The sequence below is a fragment of the Geotrypetes seraphini genome, chromosome 5 (genome assembly GCF_902459505.1).
Source record: "Geotrypetes seraphini chromosome 5, aGeoSer1.1, whole genome shotgun sequence".
NCBI lineage: Eukaryota > Metazoa > Chordata > Amphibia > Gymnophiona > Dermophiidae > Geotrypetes > Geotrypetes seraphini.
In genome coordinates, this window is record NC_047088.1 from 101,377,759 (window position 1) to 101,401,122 (window position 23,364).

Genomic DNA, 23,364 nt, shown 5'->3' on the forward strand with positions numbered 1-23,364 from the left:
AGGGGTACTAAACAAGGGTGTCCACTCTCTCCATAGTGGTTTAATGTGTCTCTGGAGCCTCTAGCAATTGCAATTCATTTGAATGAAAATATATTGCGGATACAATGTGGAGTGGTGAATTTTAAGTTATCTGCCTATGCTGATGATTGTTACACTTACACATGCGGTATTTGCCAGTATTGTTTATGCTGTTTGGTCATTTTTCTCAGATCTCAGGATATAAAGTAAAATCAGTGGCTATGCCTTTAACTTTGTATGCACAAAAGCACCTTCTTGGTGATTTGCCTTTAAAATGGGTTGCCAAATTGAAATACATAGGTATTTGGTTTAAAACTTCTTTAGAGTTAAACATTTACTACTTAGCTTGGTGGGTGAGCTTTCCATATGATGGTCCCCTTTATACCTGTCCTGGTTGGGAAGGTTGGAGGCAATTAAGATGGTACTGACTCCCAAGGTGAATTATATATTTAGTATGGTACCTATCTTTATTCTATGTTGTTTATAGAGCGTATTAGACACCTTATAGAGTATCTAGAGTGACTATCAGCACATGGATCTAATGTATGCTGGTTTTGTAAAGCCGATGTAGGCACAATTTATCATATGTTTGAATGCCATGCTGTTAAAATATTTTGGGATGAAGTCTGGCAACGAATGCAAGAAATCTTTGGATTCTATATAGAGCTGACTTTTGAAACTGTCATTTTGCGTTCTGCTATCTTAACACATTTAGTTAAAAAAAAATATAAGGCTAAATTATTTGACATTCTATGGATCTAGCGATTCGATATGTTTTATCAGAATGGAAAAATAGTACAGTTATTTCTTTTTCAGCATGGTGGGCGGGAATTTGCCTTATACATAAATATGAAAAAGTAGCTGCTGTCAGGTGATGTTCAGTTCAATATTTTAAGAGGGTATGGGCTCTTTTAGATGACTATTGTAGATTACATGCTAACTGACTTTTCTTTCTGGTTGTACTCCCAATTCGTCTACTTTTACAATTTTGTTGTGGGGGAGGAAGGCCTAAATGTCATTAGATTGTTGTATTGAATTATTGTATTTTATGAAATCCAATAAAGACATTTAAACAAAAAGAAGAGCTACCCTTGTCTAAACCTTGTCCAGCATTCCCCTGACCTTCCCAGTCCAACTTTAAATAATGGTAGTATTTTGTGTCTTTGTATAATAAAAAGATTTAAATATAAAAAGTAATTATAGTCTGCAGAGGAAATCCGGCTTTGCAGTGATTCTAACAGGCGGCCTCTACTGCACTTTCCTCTGCCACGGTCCATCCCAGACTGAAACAGGATGTTACGTCGGAGGTGGGACTGTACTACGGTAGAGGGAAAGTGCAGCAGAGGCCACAGGCAGCCTGTTAGAATCATTGCAGTGCTGGCGATTCTCTGTAGACTATAATTACTTTTTAAAATTGGACCAGAAGGCCAGGGGAATGCTGGATGAGAGTGGATACAAAGGGGAAAAATGCCGGCCTTTGGGAGCCCCCTAAAGCTGCAGGGCCCAGGGCAACTGCCCTGTTTGCCTCCCTCCTCCCACACATCAGCCCTGCACTCTTGCAAAATGGGTTTTCATTCTTACTTAATCTACTTGTGATTGACTTTCTCTTCAGAATAAACTCCTGTCATTTTTGGATCTACATAGAGTTAAAGTGATAAACAGTGGCACTTTTATGAGTTATTCAAAGATATTAAGGGGCATTTTGGTATGACATCCAAATCCAAGTTTGGACGTTTTGCAGAATGCACACAAAAATGCAGTAGAAAACATGACTGTTTTTGAAACAGAAAAATGTCTATCTTTTTGTTTTGAAAATGGCTATTTTTCAGATGTGCTCATCTTCAGTGCATTTATCTTTATGACCAATTTTTGAAAAAAAGTCCAAAAGAAAAACGCACAAAAGAAGGGTCAGCATTTTTAGTAGACAGGCCACACATACATTCCAGCAAACCAGTGGGGTACCCTAGAGGGCAGTGAAAAGTCCCAGGTATACTGGGGAGTCCTCCAAAACCCACCCAAAACCTAATGGACCCAATTATATACAACAATAATAGCTCTTATGCCTATAGGTGTCACCTATATGTAGGTACAGAGGGATTTAGGTGGGTTTTGGAAGGAAAAGCACAATTCCATAAACTGGAGCATATAGTGCTGATACAGGGGGATTGAGGATCTCGGAAACCAGCTTGGACATAAGTGAATAAATTGTTAAGGCAAGATTTACAGGTTCCAGGTTTCCATCCTTGATCCTCAAAACCTCCCCCTCCTTCTTAAAACTCTATAATTAATTCTTTATTGCTTCTTTCTTAAAAATATTTCAATAGTGGATCTTTGTTTCTCAAATAGTATATAAATTATCATCCACCCAGCAAAGTAATGAAATGATTTATCTTGAATAGATGCAAATAATCTAATGCCCGACGGGACCTCGTTTTGCCCTTTATATAGGCTTTCTCAAGGGTTCAATATTGACGCTGCATCTATCTGAGGCACATCTCAGATGGTATTTTCCAAGTCATCTCTATTTACTGGTATTTAAGTTCTTGTGCTTGTTTTGTACAGTTGATTCATAAGCTCCTCACTCTTCCAGCCAGTAAACAGTTGATTTGGAAAATGCCATCTAATAGTGTGTGTAGGGGGGAGGGATCATGCCTTCATCCCTTCAATGGCCATCTGGTGAGTTTGAGCACCTTTTTGGTACTTACTTGTTGTTAAAATAGGTCTAGCCTCAAACATCCAAATTACGTCCTGGTCATTTTCTAAAATGATCGATTATTATTGCATAAAAACATCCAAATCATAAGCCTGCCCAAACCATGCCTCCATCAGATTTAGACACACTATGGACAACCACCATAAAAATCCTTCTACAAAAATAGATTTTGAAAATAGCGAATTTTAAAGGGGTTGGCAAGAAAAAATCCATCTACTCCTTAATGTCACTTTTTGGCTATTTTTCTTTTTTGAAAATGAGCCCCATTGTCATACGTGAATGCTCAAGACCACTGAGAACTGTACTTTAGATGCACTGTTTATGGAAGAATTTTGTCACTACAAAAAAGAGGGAGGAAGGAATCAATTTCTTGTTCACGCCTCTATTATAATTATATATTTTACATTTTGAAAATGTTTTGGTCTTTCAGAGAAAGTGAGAGTGACGCTGATCCAGGGGAACATTGCTAGTGTGGGGGATGTGCAGGATGCCATGAAAGGTGTGGATGTGGTGATCCACTCTGCTAGTCTCGTGGATGTTTGGGGTAAAGTGCGCCCTGACAAGATCATAGAAGTCAATATCCATGGTAAGTGCATGTGGTCAGAAATGTGCTTATGAAGGCCAATAGAACTACATTAACATCCCTGCTTCTAATAGCTGCAGCTCAGAACTACAGCTGAGAAGGGTAATATGATGACGCCTGGTCACATCCTACCTCTAGATTACAAATTCAGAAACAGGGTTACTTACGGCTCCATTTTTAGAGGACATGTTAATACAATCCTAGTTTTATCCTATTGTACCTATGAAGTACTGTCCATCAAAAATGCTGCCAGACAGTAACCCTAGAAGGACCAGCTTCTGCTTGCCTTCCCTCTAGTTATAGAGATCAGGCAAATCTCTGTCCTACTCCATCTTATTTGTCTGTTTGTCCCAACTGCTTTAAAGATTTTTTTCATTGTATTGTGCTGACATTGTGAGCATCATATTAGTGACTTCCAAATGTTCTACTGTACTATTTTTATGTGTATGGACAAAGTATGAGTATCATATTACTACTGTTATAATTGATTTGAGTTTTCCTCTTTGTTCTTATTGGTATAGATTCAAGAAAGAGCACCAAAATTTAGGCACAAGGCTAAGCTTGAATTCTATAACAGTGTTGTACATGGAATTGCCATTTTAGAATAATAGCATAAGTCTGCAGTTTTGCACCTAACTTTAGGTGCGAGCACTTACGCCAGTGGTTTCCAACGTGGGCCCTCAAACAATTGGCTGAAATGCTTTTCAACTCCTGTAAATGTATTAATTTAATATAGGTTACCTAAAACATAGGTGCTGAAAAGGTCAGCACTTGGCGTGATTCTATAAACTACCTATGGAGTTAGGTGCAGTTTATAGAATCACACGTAGCATCCATTCATGCTACTAACATTTAGACGCAGGCATTTATGCCAATAAAAACCAGGCTTTAAATGCCTGCACCTAAGCTGTGCAATCTGGTGTATTCTATAACAATGTGCCTAATTTTTAAAATGTACCCATGCTCCTCCCTGGCTATGCCCTCTTTTGAGATCCGCACACTAGAATTTAAGGGGTAGGAAAACAAAAAGGCAGCTGGTCTACTAGATCCACCATGTGGCAAAACAAAGAAGCAGACCAAACAACATCCAAATGAAAAGACTTTATTAAAAATACTCCCAGTAACACAGAATGTGCCCGATGTGGCCATGTTTCGCCTATATGGATGTATCAGGAGCAAAAATCACTCTTCCTGAACTTCTGCTTTCAGAGTCTTCATCTTCATTCTATTCAAATTTCCAAATGTTACATACCTCTTGAAATGTTCGCTGATGCAAGCAGCACTTCCCCCTCCTTGTATTCTATAACCTGTGCTCCAAATCCCTAGGCATGCCTCTCCTATGCCTACAAACCCCTAGAAGTTGTGTATTATGGAACTGGCACACACAACTTCTGGAATGATAACTGAGGGCATAATAGTTGCTGTTTTCTGGGTCTCGCTGTGTCTGGGGAGGTAGAACCAATGTTTCAGCCATCATGCTGTGGCTTTCTTCAGGATATGCTGTGAGACCAGTAGTTTGTCTTTATATATTGTGGGTCTACTGACCTGATTGAGAACAGTGAGAATCGTTGATCATGAATATGAATTTTGGTGAGAAATTTCGTTGGTCACAAATTTGAAATGTGGCGGGGAAAGTCTGTTGGTCTCAGATTTGAATTTTGGTGGGAAAGTTAGTTGGTAATACAAATTTGAATTTTGGCAGGAACATCCGTTGGACACAATTTTAAATTCTGGTGGGGAAGTCTGTGGTCACATTTAAATTTAAATTCTGTCAGAAAAAAGGGGGTAGAAACCTTTAGCTGGAGGGAGAAGGCATTAGTCCTTGGCCCCAGTCCTTTTTGCGCTGAACAATAACAGGGCAGTTTAAGTTAATAATTGGCTGCCAATTATTAAATTAAGTTGTACACACATCTGTCCTTAGAGCCTAATTCTATATTTATTTTATTTATTTATTTACAATTATTATTTATTTATTTACAATTATTTATAACCCTCCTATCCACAAATCTAAGCGGGATACAATAAGCACATACAAATTAAAAAAAAAAGAATAAACAAGAACAAATATAACAGAAAGCAATAAACAAGCAACTCTAGCTCACACAGTCGCATGAGTAGCACCAAAAAAGCGGTCAAATAATACAGTTTCCACACCCTTTCTAAATTGCCAGAGTATATTTGATTGGCGCAACACCAAAGATAAGGCATTCCAATGCGCTGGGCCCTGCACAGAAAACATAGATTTACAGTTCCTTGTAAGTCTTATGGCAGCTAGAGAAGGAATTTCTAGCTTCAAACTGTCTGAGGACCTTAGATCACGGGAGGGACAATGCCACTGCAAGAGAGAGCGGATACTTACAGGGCAGTTATGCTGAAGCACCTTAAACAACATGCATAGAACCTTAAATTCGACCTGTGTATCAATAAGTAGCCAATGAAGCTCTCGAAGTATCGGAGTAATATGATCAAATTTCAAAGCATGTTCAATAAGGCATGCAGCGGCATTTTGCTCAAGCTGTAAGGCACACAAGACACATTTAGGCAAACCTGAAGAAATGGAATTACGATAGTCAAGTAACGGTGTAATCATCAACATGATAGTTTGAAAATCATAAGAAAAATAATCACAATAGTCCGGAATAGACACAATTTACAATATTACTGCCTTGATTTGGGCCTTAAAAGACAGATCAGAGTCAAACATAACTCCCAAGTACCTGCACTGCCTTCGTACTGGGACAACCTCACTTGCAAGGGAAATCTTAGATGGGCACGATACCAGATTCTTCCCACGACTGTTTATATAACACTTCAGTCTTAGCAACATTTAACTTCAATTGATTTTGAAGCATCCAGTCCTGAATAACACAAAAACAATCATTCAGGTGTGATAAAGATTCATCCTGTGATTTTTCAGTAGGAATAAGGAATTCAATATCATCAGCGTAAAGGTGAAACCTAACACCTATCATACTCAGTGACTTACAGAGTGGAAGCAGGTAAATATTAAACAGGACCGCTGACAAGGCAGATCCCTGTGGAACCCCACAAACCAAAGATGCCAAATTTGATTTCATCCCGTTCGCTTCTACACAAAAAGAACGATTACCTAAAAATGACTGAAGCCAATTCAACACCATGCCAGAAATACCCATCTCCTGTAATCTTGCTAACAAAATTTGATGATAAATGGTGTCGAATGACACCCCATGATCTAGCCTACTCCGTAAGGTATCGAGCAAACAAAGGACGAGAAGCTTGGTGGAATGTTTAGGTCTGAAGAGCAGCAAGGAGAGTAGCAGAGAAACCAGCACTCTTGATACTGCCCAGGAGGAGCAGAGCAGAACCCAGAGTATTGCCTCCTAGCAGCTACCAACCAGCCTGAGAGAAACCCTAATGTGGAGATGGTAGATGCGACTGAAGCTGGGGAATTGCATGACCCAGAGCTGACTGCACACCAGGAGTTTATGGAGTCCTTCCTTGCTTGAATCGCCGCCGCAAAGCGGCGGCCCGCTGGACTCCGCCCACTTACCAGGTTGGCCCATGCTTGATAAAACTTGGCCATTTGCGGCGCACGCCTCACTCCACCTCTGACTGCACTCGCTCACAGAAGTCACCATTTTAAACCAACTTTATATTTATTTGTTTAATGTACTTGTTTGCTCATTTGTCTTTTAATTTTGTTCTTCTAACAGTCCTTCCTTGCTTGAATCGCCGCCGCAAAGCTGCGGCCCGCTGGACTCCGCCCACTTACCAGGTTGGTCCATGCTTGATAAAACTTGGCCATTTGCGGCGCACGCCTTCATGCGCAACCTGAGGGCGTTTCCATTTATACTTTTATCCTGGTTTCTATTTTTGATATTTTCATTTTTCTTAAAAAACTTTTTAATATTATACAACTCACATTTCAACGTTTTTATTTTAATTATTTATTTACATTCATTCTCTTATATTTATTAATTATGACTCAACAAATTCTCAATAAATCATCCCCTTTTTCAAACCCACCAGAGAACATTCCTGTTCACTGGGGCTTTCGTCCTCCCAAATCAAAAAATAATACTCCGCGTCAGCCTTCAAACATCCAAATTGCATCGCAAACTTCTCATTCGCTCTCAACAATTCCCTCAGTAATCAATACTCACATACAAATGAACTTAAAAATAGGTCTAATTAATGTAAGATCGATAAAAGGGAAATATCATTTAATTAAAGAGCTATTCCTTTCTCAAAATTTTCATATTCTCTGCCTAACGGAATCTTGGCTAACAGAAGGTGAAGAAGCCTACCTCTCCTATTGCTGCCCTACTAATTATTCTTTTGTATATAATCATCGTTATAAACAAAAAGGAGGCGGATTAGCCATTATCTACGCTAACAATATTATAAAATCTGTCGACCATTCTTCAGGAAAAGTGCCAATTGAGTTTTTGCAAATCAAACTAACTATCAATCCAAAAATAGACATCCTTTTACTTTACATCCCTCCGCCAATAACTCAAAACTGTCTATCTCAATTACAAAACTTGATTTTCGACTTTTGTTCTGGTTCAGAACATCCTTTAATTTTAGGAGACTTCAATATACACTTCGATGAACTCTTGAACTCAGTAACTTGTGAATTCATTAATTATATTCATGCTCTGAACTTACAATCATTAATCTTAGATGCGACACATACAGCAGGACATACTCTGGACACTATCTTAATTTCTAACGCTGATCGTTCTATGTTTTCTAATATTCAAAATACACCAATGCCTTGGTCTGACCACCACCTCATCACATTTAAATTATCTATCAACAATAAAAAATTATTATCATCTCTATCTAAAACAATTTCTTATAGGGACTACTCTAACTTAGAACCAGCTACAATTTCCTCTTTTCTTAACTCTAATGATCTACTATCTGAAACCAACTCCTTAGATGATCATCTTACAATATGGAATTTAACCATTCAGAAATTATTGGACAAAGAAGCCCCTCTCATTAATAAAACCTTCACCTCTCGGAAAACACACAATCCTTGGTATTCTTATGAGCTTTCTCTAATAAAAAAACAACTTAGATCATTGGAGAGAAAATGGCGTAAAAATAAATCATATGAAAATCTGATACTTTTCAAAGAAAAATCTTTTCTTTACAAAGCAAAAATTAATGACGTTAAACGATCTTATTATTCAAACAAAATTATAAAAGCCAAAAATCCATCAATTCTCTATTCTATTTTAAAATCCATTACTCCCAATTTACAAAAAGATATCAATCAATTAAACTTGACAGCACAAGACTTAGCTAATACTTTCTGTGATAAAATTAAAACTATACGAAAAATTTTTCAATCACCTCCTCCTGTCATTTCAACAGACACTACAAATGACCATCAATTTCCTTATTCTAAATGTTCTACTTTTAACTATCCTTCTATAACAGAAATTAAAGATATTATCCAAAAAATCAATTTAAAAGGCTCTCCATTGGAAATCATTTCCCCTTTTATATTAAAAAAATACTTTTCTTGTTTTGGCCCATTTATACATTCCTTAATACTAAAAAGTCTCAAATCAGGCACTTTCCCCACTATATGGAAAACAGCAATCATTCATCCTTTAATAAAGGACCGCAAAATAAACTCTGATGACCCTATGAACTACCGTCCTATAGCCAATATCCCATTTATGGGAAAAATAGCAGAAAGAGTAGTGTTTAATCAACTATCCGATTTTGTAGAGTCTACTAACGTTTTACATCCCAATCAAACAGGTTTCAGAAAAAATCATAACACAGAATATTCATTAATAGGGTTAACAACCAACATTAATTATCACTTGGATCATCACAACTCTGTCATACTTTTCTCACTCGATCTCTCTGCAGCATTTGACACCATTGATCATTCACTACTCCTAAACAGACTAAAAACTATAGGGGTATGTGATCTAACATTGGAATGGTTCACTTCGTTCCTATCTAATCGATTATCTATTGTTCATTTCAATAACTCAGTCTCTAACTCTTTTTCACATGACTTTGGTATCCCTCAAGGATCTATTTTGTCTCCCTTACTCTTTAATATCTTTCTTTCTCCGTTACTAAGTTTAGCTCAGTCCATAGGCTTTACTACATATGCCTATGCGGATGATATTCAGTTGATCCACCCCCTCAACCCTGAAAATTCAACTGAAATACATTTAATCAATCAAAAACTTTCAAAAATCAAAAATTGGCTTTTTCAAAATAGATTAGCTCTAAACATAATTAAGACCAAAGCATTACTTTTTCCTATTAAATCAGGATTAACACCAATAACTTCATTTTCCATTGACAATGTCCCTATAGAGCTTGTATCATCATTAAAAATACTCGGAGTCACAATTGATCATAATTTTACATACCACGATCATATCAGTAATATAGTTAAAAGTTGTTTTTATCGCTTGCGCATGATTCGATCTGTGTCGAAATTCTTGGAACCCAAATCGTTAAATATTTTAATTCATTCTTTAGTGATTGCCAAGCTCGACTATTGTAATTCACTATTGCTGAATATTACCCAAAAGGAAAAGAAACGACTACAAATAATACAAAACACTGCAGTTAAAATTATTCACAATGGAAAAAAATTTGATCATGTCACTCCTTTCCTTATTGATTCACACTGGTTGCCTATCAACCAACGTATAATTTACAAAATTTCCCTATTAGTATTTAAAACATTAACTACGCATGAACCACAATTCATAGAGAGGTTACTTATTCCCTACAATGCAATACAATCCCTCCGCTCTTCATTGCAAGGACAGTTAATGATCCCATCCTTAAAGATAATTGGCACCAGACGATTAGACATATTTTCTGTAATGGCCCCCCAAATTTGGAATAATTTACCACTATATATAAGAGAAGTTAAAGATCTTAATAAATTCAAAACCATTTAAAAAACTTTTTTATTTAAAGACGCTTTTAACATTTAAAAACGCATTATATTTAAGTTTCTATTTTCAAAATTACTTTTTATCCTATTTTCACATTCCCTTTCCACATGTTTTTTCCTGTCCCCTCTTCTTCTTCTTTAGATTATGAAAAAGATTAAATATTGTAACTATTCCCTCCCGTTTTCTTTCCTCCTGGAATGCGCTTCCAGAGGGGGTGGTTGAGCAGAGTACGGTGTTGGGTTTCAAAAAGGGATTGGACGAATTCCTGAGGGGTAAGGGAATCCAGGGGTACAATTAGAGGGTCACTATACGAGACAAAATGCTCTTGAGTAATAGATCAATACAGGTCATTGACCTGGGGGGCCGCCGCGGGAGCGGACTGCTGGGCACGATGGACCTATGGTCTGACTCGGCAGAGGCCATGCTTATGTGCTTATGTGCTTATGTATCATGTCAGTCTGTTTTGTCTGTTTGTATTAGAACCCAACTTACTGTAATACTTCTAAAATTCTATTTATTTTAAATAAATTGTTCATCGCTTAGTTTGTAATAAGCGATTAATCAAATATTAATAAACTTGGAAACTTGAAGCCAAACTGAAAATCATCCAAAATGACACTCTTATCCCCAAAAAAATTGCAATTGGCCAAAAAGCCTAAGGAAGAGATGGGACAAAATGTTCCAACTCTGACCCTGACATACGAGACTTCAATAAAGGATGAACTATTTTGCCTAAAAAATTGGCGCTGACTAATGTGGCGCTAAGTGCAATTCTATAAAAGGTATGCACACTGTATAGAATCGTGCTTAGCACAGCCAAAGCACTGCCATGTGTCATTGGGTTCCCAACTTTTAGGTGTACCCTATTTATTCTAGGATTTTCTTGACCTAAATGCCTGCGCCTAAGTTGTGTATATATCAGTGCTTCCCTAGTAACAGCAGCAGATGAATCCAGAGACCAATGGGATAGCCCACATCTACCAGCAGGCAGAGATAGAGAAACTGATTAACAGGTGGTCCTATTGGCTGGCACTCCTCCTGTTTATCCAGTATTCTCTATTTCCCAGCAGGAAAAGGTCGCTATTCAACTAGCTCCTGAATTCTGGCTGTGACTGGAACTTTATTTTCTCCTGTTGAGGTTTCTCTTCAGTGAGACTGCCATTCTGTTTCTCCTGTTGAGGTTTCTCTTCAGTGAGCTGGCAATGCTATTTCTCCTGTTGAGATTTTCTCTTCAGTGAGACAGGAGTGTCCGGCTGAACGGTGCCAGCTTTAGGGGTTACACCTGGGCCCCCCCAGGTCCCTGCCTCACCCTCCCTCCAGTGATAGAGGGTCTGACTGGGTCTCAATTTTTTTCTTCTTTCCCTTCTCTGTAAAAAAAAAAAAGAGACCACAGTTCCTCCATTCTGCTCGGTTACTGCTGATCAACCAGCTTTAACTGGCTTCAACCGGCTCTAACAACAAGCTTGTGAGTATGTCTGTTTGAACTTCAGGTTCTGTTTGGGAGTCTTAGTAATGTGGGTTTGGTCAACGTACGTTTAAGGCATGGATATTTTATTGAGGCTAAGTTTTATGACTAGAAATCCATGGAGGGAGCTGGGACTTCCCGCCCTTTACATGCACGCGCTTGGTTTCCTTGTTGGTTACAGCGCGGCAGTAGCGGTGCGATTTCATGCTCACACTTGTTCTCATTGTTGGGTTTCAGTGTAGCAATAGTAGTCCTGTTTATTCTGAGGCTCTCTTTCATCGGTGTTTGTCACGGCCATGTGCAGCTGATTGTGCAGGTGCCGGTTTATAGCAGCATGAGATGGGACATATTTTTTCCGGCGCTGTGGGCCGTTCTTCTGGTTATTCCCTGAGTCTGATTTTATTTCTGTGCAAGCCGCGGCAGGGTAAATTTTGCGAGGTTTGAATCCCACTATGTTTCTAGGAGCGTTGATGCAGCGGCCACGTGTCAGTGAGAATCAGGCGTGCGCTTGGGTCTCCGGCGATGGCGGGAGAGCTGCAACGTTCCGGTAGTTTGTTTCCAACTGACTTTGGTCAGGGTATGCCGGGGCTTCTCTCCTTTCCGGTTCAGACAAGTTGTATGTATTTCACCAGCTTTGGGACAAGCTTGGGCAGCTTTATAGGTCTATGTCTGTGTTCCTGCTGTACTCCCTTGAAGGAAGCTGCTTGTTTAATCGGACTCTGGGGTTAGCACTCAAGGGGTTTACCAGAGAGACTCTGACCTGTGCTAGGTCACCCAGTCTCTGTTTGTCTCCGGACTGGGGTGACATACGGCAACTCACGGCACGGTGAGATCAGCAGTAAGATAGTGCCCTGTATTTCATTGTCTCTCTTGGGGTCCCTGCAGATTGAGCCTTTGTCTGTTGGTAACTGTCCTTATTTGGGCCTCTGTGCTGAGCTGCAAGTGTCTAGTAGTGGCACAGGATATATATGCCTAAAGGTAGTACAAACAGTTTCCAAGTCGGGCTATCTCTATGGGCATAATGACACTGCGCATCTTGCTGCGGCCAGGACTCTCTTTCTTTATTTCTGAGGGGGCCTGGACTTCAGATTTCCATGCTTATCACGCTGGTTTCTCCTGTTACCATTTTCTCATGGCACATGCTAGACGGGCCCCCCGACCAGACAGGAAGGGCTGTACAGCTCCTTTTAACCAGGAGCCAGTTACCTATTCTATCAAACCCACGGAGGATCACGCGCTATGTGGCTGTTAGCCTCATCCCTGAAGCTCTCATTAGCGATGTGAGCTTTGTCTGATACTTGTAAGGATGCTGCTGTTTTCCACAGGGCGGTAGATGCAGCATCTTGATTGAGTCTAGTACGTATTCACTTTAAAGGACATACGTATTTCGCTCATGTTGCATGGGGTTAGTACTGTTTTCATGGTTCCAGTATATTCCTCTTTACATTGTGAAACTTGATTTTTCCTAGGACAATCTTCTTGCAGATCCTACAGTCTCATCCTGCCATTCCCTGACCTTCTGCACTTCATTCTGAGGGGATCTTGACTTCTTCCAATGATTCTTCAGGCTTTCTCATGAGGGAGAAGACGCTATAATGTCAGGTCAGGGGGCTGTGAAGATTTTTCAGGATGCTTGCATCTTTGCATCCTCCTCAGGTTTCCAGTTAGTTCTTGGAGTCTTCTTTACACGCACATCTTCGAATTTGCACAGCGCTCTTTTCTCCGGTATATCAGGGTGATGTTTTTATTCATATAGGAGAGACATGTGTTTCTTTCCGGAGACTTGGGCGTGGGATCTCGGTCCCAGATTGGTATTCTTCTTCGCTTACCATGACCAAGAGTATGGGATTCTATACAGTTTCTGGGATCCATATTGCTGACTCCACTGGGAACTTTGGCTTGCTTTCCCCTTCTTACGCTACAGCAGTCGCTTTTGTTCCGGTGGTTCCCGGTATCTCAGGGCTCCAATTATTTGGTATGCTCCTCCTGCATCGCTCTGTATGATTTGGTGGCTCAGCGCGATTTCTCTTTTCAAGGCATGCCTCGGTCTTTGCTGGACTAGCTCATGACCACCGACTATCCCGGGCTGTCGAGTTGGGGGGCTCGGTGGCTTCCATTCTCAGTTCCAGGAGTCTGGTCTTCAGAGGCGACTCAGAACTTGTTCATTCTTCTACTCTTGAGCAGGGTCAGGCTACCTTTCTGGAGCTTCAGATCATTCTTCTGGATTGCCGCTGAGGGTCCTTTTGGTCAGTATTAGGATGGGGGTATTTCTCTACTGCATGGGCAGTAGGTGTTGTACTCAGTTGGCAGGTGAAGTTGTTCTGCTTCAATGGGTGGACTCTCATCTTTGTCTTCTGTTGGCAGATCCTTTTATGGATCAGGATAAGAGTTTGGATAGACTTTCTCTCCGCGGAATCTGAGCATGGCCCATTTCTTGTATGTTACAGTGCTGTGTGCGCTCTGGAAAGGGTGCATGTTAGTAATAGTGTAATCTTCTGCATCCTGGATATTGAGATTTGTGGCTCAGGCGTTCTAGCTCTTTTTATGGATGCCATCTCGAGCTCGCTTTCCGGGCACAGTATTTGTAGAATCTCTAGATTGGCGGCGCCATCCTTACTATGCAGATTTGATGAGTCTTTCGGCAGCCGGACTAAGAAGTTTCCTGGTATCTCCGGCTTTGCTCGCCTAGGGTCCGATCAACATGGATATTTTGAGATTTGTTATGGGAAAGAAGTTTTTTACATGCTATGCCTATTGATGGTTACGGATGCTTGGGCAAGGAGCTATACTGGATAAACAGGAGGAGTGCCAGCCAATAGGACCACCTGTTAATCAGTTTCTCTATCTCCACCTGCTGGTAGATGTGGGCTATCCCATTGGTCTCAGGATTCATCTGCTGCGTCTAAGGGAAAGAAAATTAACAGGTAAGAACATAATTTTTCCATAAGTTAAAAACATGTGCACAACTGAAAAAAAAATGCCCTTGATCTGCCCCCTAATCATGCTCACTTTTAGATACATACATTAGATAAGGCACATACCACTTTGTGTAATGTTCCTAACTTTCAATTAACTCCAGTTAATGTCAATTATGAGTTGTTAATTACCAGATTGGCTTTGATTAAGTTCATTAATCATTTAAGTTGTGTGCATACATCGGCTACACGCACAGATGTATGCACACATATTTAGGTGTATTTTATAGAATTTGGGAGTTATTTTATAACATGCATGTACACATATGCCTGCTAAGCTTAAATTTGGGCAGCAAGTTTATAGAATCTGAGGGACTGTGTATTGTGCTTATATTTGGTCATTTTATTATATTTATACTGTTACCATAAAAAAAGTTTTCTCTATCAAGTTATACTGTCATGGATGAATGTCTTCTTTATAAACATATAAAACTGTAGCTATATTTTTATATTCCCAGAACCCAGAATGCAGCAATTCAACCCTTCATAGACCGTATAATTCCTGAAATGTTAAAACACATGATCAGAGTACACATTCCAAGCTAAACTAGAATTCACTTGTATTGCATTACTTTATTCCTCAGTGTGTGATTCCACCTCCTGAAAATAAAATTTAATGTGAGCTACTCCACCCTTCTTTCAGATTCTAATGAAACTTCAGAAAGCCAAAATAACTTTTTTATTTTATTTTATGAAAGTTAATAGTACAAGTATGTAATGTAATTAAAGTTTATTTGTACAGTAGATTTGTATACATATAAAATATTTTAAAATCTTACAATTCACCCCACATGTTTTTTGATACTGACATACACCGGAGATGGTCCTGAGCCTCTGATTGTCCTAGGTTAAGGTCCTTCCTATAGGTAGGCCTTATGCATCTGGGCCAGTCAAAGCCTTAGGCCCCTCCTCAGATGCACCAGGGAAGAGCCTAAGTTTCTGATTGGCCTGGATGCCTAAATTCCCACCCATAGGAGGAGCCTTAAACAATCTGGGCCAATCGGAGCCTCAAACCCCTCACCAGGGAGGGGAAGCCCTGCCATTTTTAAGAGGCAGGCCTGGCCGGAGGGAGTAGGCATCCCTCTGGCCAACCATTTAAGTAAGGTAAGGGGGAGAGGGTGGAGTTATCGGAGGCATGGAGGGGGGGAGGGTTTGCATGGTGGTGGGAGAGAATGGGCATCTCTCCCGCTGTTGAGGGGGTGTTTTGCGGGCGTTGCTTGACAGAGGGAGAGAGTGGGCATCTCTCCCGCTTCCAAGGTGATATTGGGGGGTGTTGCTTGGCAGTGGGAGAGAGTGGGCATCATGTTGGTTTTTAACACATTTTTAAGAATCTAGCCCTTAATCATCACTGTGTTCTGCTTTGAGGGCCCCGGACTCCATGTCTTATGCCAACCAGGATGATAGTGAATGAATTCTCTCCCTCCTTCAAGGCTAATGGTGGGATCTCCACCTTTTCTCTCTGATCTGTACAGTTTGCATGTTTAAACATCACTTTTATGCTGTGGTTAAGAGGGGGAACTGACAGCAGAATTGTCACTGATTACATTATTGGGAAATCCTCTTCTCTAATGTATGCTGAAGAGAGAAGTAGACATTTGACATCAGTGGAGAGAGGGAAGAACCTTGTACTAAACACCAGTGCTTCCATTAGACAAATTAGGTAGTTGCCTATTGTGCTAAGATTCTGGAAGCAACAAAAAGGCAGTAGATAGGTAATTTAAATTCCCTTCCTTCCTCAAAGGCCTTCCTCTCATGCTTCTCCCAATGGCTCATTCCTAACATGACCATTTTTTTTTTCATCAAAACGGGACATCTATTATTTTTCAGTCCCGTCCCCCATCCCGCCCTAGCCCTGCCCCTAATTTCTTTCATTCATTTTTCATATACACACAATATCTTATTAATTCATAATGGTAACCATAATTTTTTAAAAAAAAAACACAAAGCACACTGTACGCAGAGAAAACATTAATTATCATTTACGAGTTTCAGGTTTTTTTCAAAGATGTCAAGGCAGATGACTTTAAAATATGCAATTTCACCTTAGTAACTGTAGAAAAATAGACAAATATAGTCCAAAATAGCAGACATAAATTCTCAAAACTGACACATTTTGATCACTAAATTGAAAATAAGATCATTTTTCCTACTTTTGTTGTCTAGTGATTTCATGAGTCTTGTGTGGGGACAACAGGACAGGCGATCACGGAGAATGGGCTCTCTCCTTGCTTCCCTGCCTACCGCCACAACAACTGCAGGAAAGGCATGTCCAGGTGCTGGACCAGAAGCCTTCTCCTCAAAGTCAATTCTGACATTGGAGAGGAAGTTCCTGCTCAGCCAGGCAGTGGATTGGCTGGCCCGGAACTTCCTCTTTGACGTCAGAATTGACATTGGGGAGAAGGCTTTTGGGCCAGCGCCTGGACATGCCTTTCCTGCAGTTGTTGTGGCGGTAGGCAGGGAAGCAAGGAGAGAGTCCATTCTCCGTGATCGCCTGTCCCGTTGTCCCCACACATAGCTTCAGGATGCCGTCTCTGAAAATGGGATATTTCGGCATCCCGAAGCTGTGCGTGTGGACAACAGGACAGGGGATCTGAAAAAGGGACGGTCCCGTTCAAAACAGGACGTATGGTCATATTACTCATTCCCCATGGCTGGCAGGAGGAAGGACATTTACGAGCATGGCACAGGCTCAATTTTATTATATGATATGTGAAATCTCACTGGCCTCATGTAGTGGAGGAAACTGATGGGCTATTAAATGCCCCTCTTCCTGCTGGGTAAGAGTCACTGGGGTAAGGCCTTTAGGGAGTGAGGGAAAAGAATTTAAACTACCTGCCCACTGCCTACTTTCACTACCAGGATTTTGGTCATATTCTAGTTCCCTTCTTCTTGTTGAGCTGCCTTTAGGTAGATTATGATAGGGGCAGGAGAGGGAGGTTCACCTAGGGTGCCCAGTATACTAGCACAAGTGCTATCTGTACTCAAGGTTATTGTTTTTTCTCCCATATAACTTTTCTGCAGGCACAGAGAATGTGATCCAGGCATGTGTAGAGCAGGGCACTCAGTATCTGGTATACACAAGTAGCATGGAGGTGGTGGGACCGAATATAAAAGGAGACCCCTTCTACAGGTAAGGGTACTCCAAGTAAGAGCTTAGGATGGGGCCTATGAACACATGCTCAAAGGCTGTGCAGTACCCTGCCCTTTCCTCTTCACAGCTTTCCAGATCTGCACACTGGAATACCAGCTAACCTGCTGGGTGATTTGGATGACTGTGGGATAGTGGATTTATAACATTATCCCAGGACAAGCAGGCAGTATATTCTCACATGTGGGTGATGTCATCCATGGAGCCCCGCTATGGACAGCTTTAAAAGTGTATCACCACTTTAAGTTTTTAGAAACTTTGTGACTGCCTGCATCACGCTTATGTGAGTGCCTTCCCGCCCACCATAGGCTTATGGTTCCTCAGTTCTTTGTTTTCTGCAATGTTTTCTTTTCAGAAAAAGCTCGAGTTTTTCCAAAGGGAGCTAGGTGATCTTTTCAAACTTTATGCACCAGCATCGACTCCCTTGGTTCTGGCCCAGTCTGAGCATACTGCCATGAGGCCCTATGGTACCGCAGTCAGCTGTTCTTCAGAATGTCAACATGCATCTTCATCTGGTCACCATCGATCTTCTAGACATTTTACTCCTCAACATTGGTCATCGCATCGATGGTCAAGTTTTACATCGGTGCATCGATCCACTTCCTCGAGACATCGACACTCTTCTTCCACTCGACGTTCAAAGTCAAGGAAGCACCGATTGTCATCACATAGTTCAAAACGGAAAAGAGCTTCATGTCGTACCTCCTCATCTTCTTCATTGGATCAGTACCGAAGTCGCTGAAAGCATCAATCCCCTCGACACACACCATCTCCAAAGCTTCTTTATGATTCTGATTTACAGTCTGCATCAGATGCTAATTTCTCTGGTTCTGCAGCTGAGGCTTATAATACCCCTTCAGAGCCTTCTCCTCAGAAAACTCCACCAAAGACAAAATCTCCTACTGAAAGATTATATTTCACTAAATTTATTAGGCAGCTAGGTAAAGATCTACCTATTAAACTGAAAGCTGACTCTGCCTCCAGTGCTGAATATTTGAAGCTTTGGACTATGATGAGCCTCCCAAAGAGCTCCTCAAGTTACCATTGCATGTTATTCTTGAAGAGACTCTTAATAAGAATAGGGAAATGCCCTTGACTAGTACAGTGGTGCCTCGCATAACGGACGCCTCGCACAGCGAACGCTGCGCATAACGAACTTTTTGTCTTGCTCCCTATAACGAACTTCGTTTCACACAACGAAGTCGCCCGAGGGGCCCGGGGGGGGGGGGGGGCGGAACTACTCTCGCCGCTTCCTAATGTGAGCCGGGAACAGCAGCACCCTCACCTTACCTCGGATGCCGAGTTTTCCGGCTTTCTTTTTCGGCCAGCCACACGCTTTCAGGGAGCAGCACATGCGCGCATGCTCTGTTGTTCAATCTTCTCCTCTGACGCAACCGGAAACCGGAAGTTGCAGGACAGGAGAACATTGATCAACTCCAGCAGCTGCGCGTGCACAGCTTTTTGAGATCGTGCCGGGAGCCAGACCCGCTGATGCACAGCAGCAGTGAATATTGTGCAGACAAACTAACCTGCTGGTACAGCCGAAGAGGGAGGAAGGAAAACTGTTGAATTTCTTGGGGGAAAGATGAGGAGTTCTGGCCAGCAGGGGAGGGAAAGCTGGACAGTACGGGGGAGGAGCAGTAGGGAAGGCAAGAGATCACTGCCCTCTCCAGCCAAAATTTTCCTTTTCAGAGGGACCCCGACATGGCAGCCATTCTCACAAACTGCCTGCGGCTGCCCCGAAGTTTTCCCTCTGCTGCAACTTCCCGTTTCTGATAGGGCAGATCGCCGCAAAGGGAAAGCTTCGGGGCAGCTACCGGCAGTTTATGAGAACAGCTGCCATGTCGGGGTCCCTCTGAAAAGGAAAATTTAGGTGTTTAATAAAGAAGTTTGGATCGCAGGGCCCCTTAGATCTATGCTCCCCCCTCTTACGCCAGCCCTGGGACCCTTCTGACAGTTTCGGGCCCTAGGCAAGAGCCACATGCGGCTCGCGAGCCGCGGTTTGCCGACCACTGACCTAGGACAACTGGAGGGTCAGGTGATTTGCCTAGAGTCACATGGAGCTGCAGTGGGAACTGACCCAGTTCCCGAAGTTCTTAGCCTCCTGCAGATCGTGCGGCTGGGTGAGGGAGAAGGCTGGCAGGCTCTGCATGTGAGGTGAGGTGGAGGGAGGGAAATGTAGGGCTGCAGAACGAATTATTTTGTTTTACAGGTATTCTTATGGGACAACAGGGCTGCAGAACGAATTATTTTGTTTTACATGTATTCTTATGGGAAAACGCGTTTCACACAACGAACGTTTCACATAACAAACTTGCTCCTGGAACGGATTAAGTTCGTTGTGTGAGGCACCACTGTACATTGGCTCTCAGAAAGCTGGATTCTATTTATAGAATCATTTTTTCTACGTGGTTTGATAAATCACAGCTTCAGCATCAATCATTAGTTGTGGAATCAACTTTTAAAAAGTCATTTGCTTCGAAAGTCTATGCCTCTGAGCCATCAGGGCATGAAGGCTGAACTATGAACAAATTTGGACGTCGTCTTTATCAAAATTCTATGTTGGCGAACAAGGTCCTAAGTTACAATTTCTACATATCCTGTTACATGAAACATCTAGTATGGAAACTACCTTCTTTTGATAAATATATTCCTGCCCAACATCTTTAGAAATTTCACATCTTTCAACATCTTTTGCACTCTTTCTCAAACCAGAAAGTATTTGGCGAGATCTGCTTATGATGCTTTTGTTATCATCTAGAGCTTCGGCTATGTCAGTGGCCATGAGATGCTTGGCATGGTTGAGGGTCTTGGATATGGACATTAACCTTCAAGACCGATTGGCTAATATTCCCTTTTTGGGAGAAGAACTTTTTGTTGATTCCATTGAGTTGGCCACTCAAAAACTAACTGACCATGAAAAGAATTGGAATGCTTGAGTCATAACTGAGCCTAAGTTTCCTTTGACTTCTCAGTCATCTAAACCTTCTTCTTCATACCAGAGGCATTTTTCTGCCAAACCTTCTCTCTCCTGTTCGCCTCAGCAGAAGAAGCAAAAGCAGTAGCACCCTCAAAAGTCTCAACCAGCAGTTTCTTAAAAGCCTGCTCAGTCTTTTTGACACACTCATGGAGAGCATAACCACTGTTCTTCTCTCTCAGCCTCTTCCTCAGCCTATTGGAGATCGGCTTCAATTATACCATTCATGTTGGGTGCTGATAACAACAGACCTATGGGTTCTCAAAGTCATTCAAGAGGGTTACTCTCTTCATTTCATCACTACACCTCCAGATCATCTTCCAAGAGAGTCTTATTTAAACCCTCAGCAGACATCCCTTCTTCTACTTCTTCTGACTGCTATAGAGACTGTCCCTCCTGCTCAAAAGAATCAGGGTTTTTACTCAAAGTATTCTTATCCCAAAGAAGATGGGAGGTCTGTGTTCAATTTTAGACCTCAGGGGCCTGAACAAATTCCTAGTAAAGGAAAAGTTTTGCATGTTGTCCTTGGCAACTCTATATCCCCTTTTAGATCAGAACGATTGGCTAAGCTCTCTGAATCTAAAAGAAGCTTATACCCACATTCTAATTCATCCTGCCCACAAGAAATTCCTAAGATTTCAAGTAGATCATCAACACTTTCAGTACAAGGTTCTGCCATTCGGCCTGTCATCATCACCCAGAGCATTCACCAAGTGCCTGGTAGTAGTGGCAGCAGCTTTAAGGGCTCAAGGTCTTCAGGATTTTCCTTATCTTGACGATTGGCTAATAAAAGATGCCACTCCTCCAAGTTTATTAAAAATGTGATATACCGCCTAATCAAACTTCAAGGCGGTGTACAGTAATAATAAAAGGAGTTACAGGGGACTTAAACAATATTAATAAAATCAGACAAAATGTAGATTAATAAAAAACAATCGCAAATGTGGTTAGTTAACAAACTTATACTTGGGACGAACTGAAAAGAAAGGGAAAAGGGAAGAACTACAATCTTGAAAGTAAAGGACATAAAAGGATAAAACAATAGGTGGGAAGAAACACAGGTTTTGTTTTATTTGGTTGATTTAGTCCTTAGAAGGACCGTTAAAGTCCAAAAGCATCACCAAAGGGGTGCTCTCAGCAACACAGTTAACAGTCCTCTTTCTACAGCTGTTGGGGTTCAAAGTCAACTTTTTGAAATCTCAACTTCAACCCTCTCAAACTCTACAATTCATAGGAGCCCTGCTCAACACCATTCAACTCAGGGTGTTTTTCCCTCAGCAAAAACAAGACAATTTAATTCAGCTTTGCAACAAAGTTTATCACCTTCCCTCCATCTTGGCCAGGCGGATGATGGTACTACTGGGCCACATAGCATCCATGGTCCATATTACCCCTTTTGCGAGACTTCATCTCAGGACACCTCAGTGGTCTCTGGCATCTCAATGGTTTAAAGTTCTCAACCCACTCTCACAGGAGATTACAGTCACATCTTCTCTTCGTCAATCTCTGCAGTGGTGGATGAACTCTTCAAATCTGTCCAGAGGGTTTTTGTTTCAAACCCCTCCACATCAGAAAGTTCTGACCACAGATTCGTCCAAGTATGCTTAAGGAGCTCATCTGGACGGTCTTTGTACAGAGGGTCACTGGTCCGCCCAAGAGCAACAATTCCACATCAATCTCTTAGAACTCAAGGCCATTCTCAATGCTCTCAAGACTTTTCAGCACATTATAGCCAATCAAGTCCTCCTAATATGCATGGACAAATCGGGGGACAATGTATTACATAAATAAGCAAGGAGGAACAGATTCTCTCCTTCTCTGTCAGGAGGCCGAGAAGATTTGGCACTTGGCTATTGCTCACAACATATTCCTCAAAGCGATCTATATTCAGGGAGAGAAGAATTCTCTTGCCAACAAACTCAGAAGATTTCTCTGGCCGCATGAGTGGATGCTCAACTCCACAGTATTGCATCAATTCTGCTCCAGACAATACTCTCCGCAACATCTAGAGGCAGATGCTTTTCTTCTAGATTGGATTCCTTTATGCGTTTCCACCAATTTCTCTCATTCTCAAGGCGCTAGTCAAGCTCAAACAAGAATCAGCCACCATGATCCTCATAGCTCCTTGGTGGCCCAGACAACCATGGATCTCCTTTTTGCTTTAGCTCAATCTCAAGGAACTAATACCCTTACAGATCTTTCTATCTCTTCTCACACAAAGTCAAGGGTCTATTTAAAATCCAAATCTCCAGTCCTTGCACCCGACAGCTTGGTACCTTTCGGGATGACCTCTGCTGACACTGATCTTTCTGATCCTGTCTGGCTCATTTTGGAAGCATCCAGAAAACTTTCTCTACATAGCAGTGCTACCAACAGAAGTGGACACGGTTTTCTACGTGGTGTACTCTTCATCATCATGATGCTTCATCCTCCTCTATATCTTCAATATTGGATTATCTTCTCCATTTATTAAACTCAGGTCTTAAAACCACTTCAGTTAGAGTTCATCTTAGTGCTATCAATGCTTTTCATGGACCAGTCAACGGT

The 23,364-nt window shown here is 41.3% G+C and overlaps 1 protein-coding gene across 9 annotated transcripts in view; it reads left to right on the forward strand.

Moving 5' to 3' along the window:
- The window catches only part of HSD3B7 (hydroxy-delta-5-steroid dehydrogenase, 3 beta- and steroid delta-isomerase 7), a 209,624-nt gene that overhangs the window by 119,403 nt on the left and 66,857 nt on the right, over nucleotides 1–23,364 (forward strand). For all 9 annotated transcript variants that reach the window (XM_033945298.1, XM_033945304.1, XM_033945303.1 and 6 more), the window contains 2 exons: nucleotides 3,162–3,317; nucleotides 17,714–17,822. In XM_033945298.1, the coding sequence (XP_033801189.1) occupies nucleotides 3,162–3,317; nucleotides 17,714–17,822 (265 nt within the window). The remainder of the gene's footprint in view (nucleotides 1–3,161; nucleotides 3,318–17,713; nucleotides 17,823–23,364) is intronic.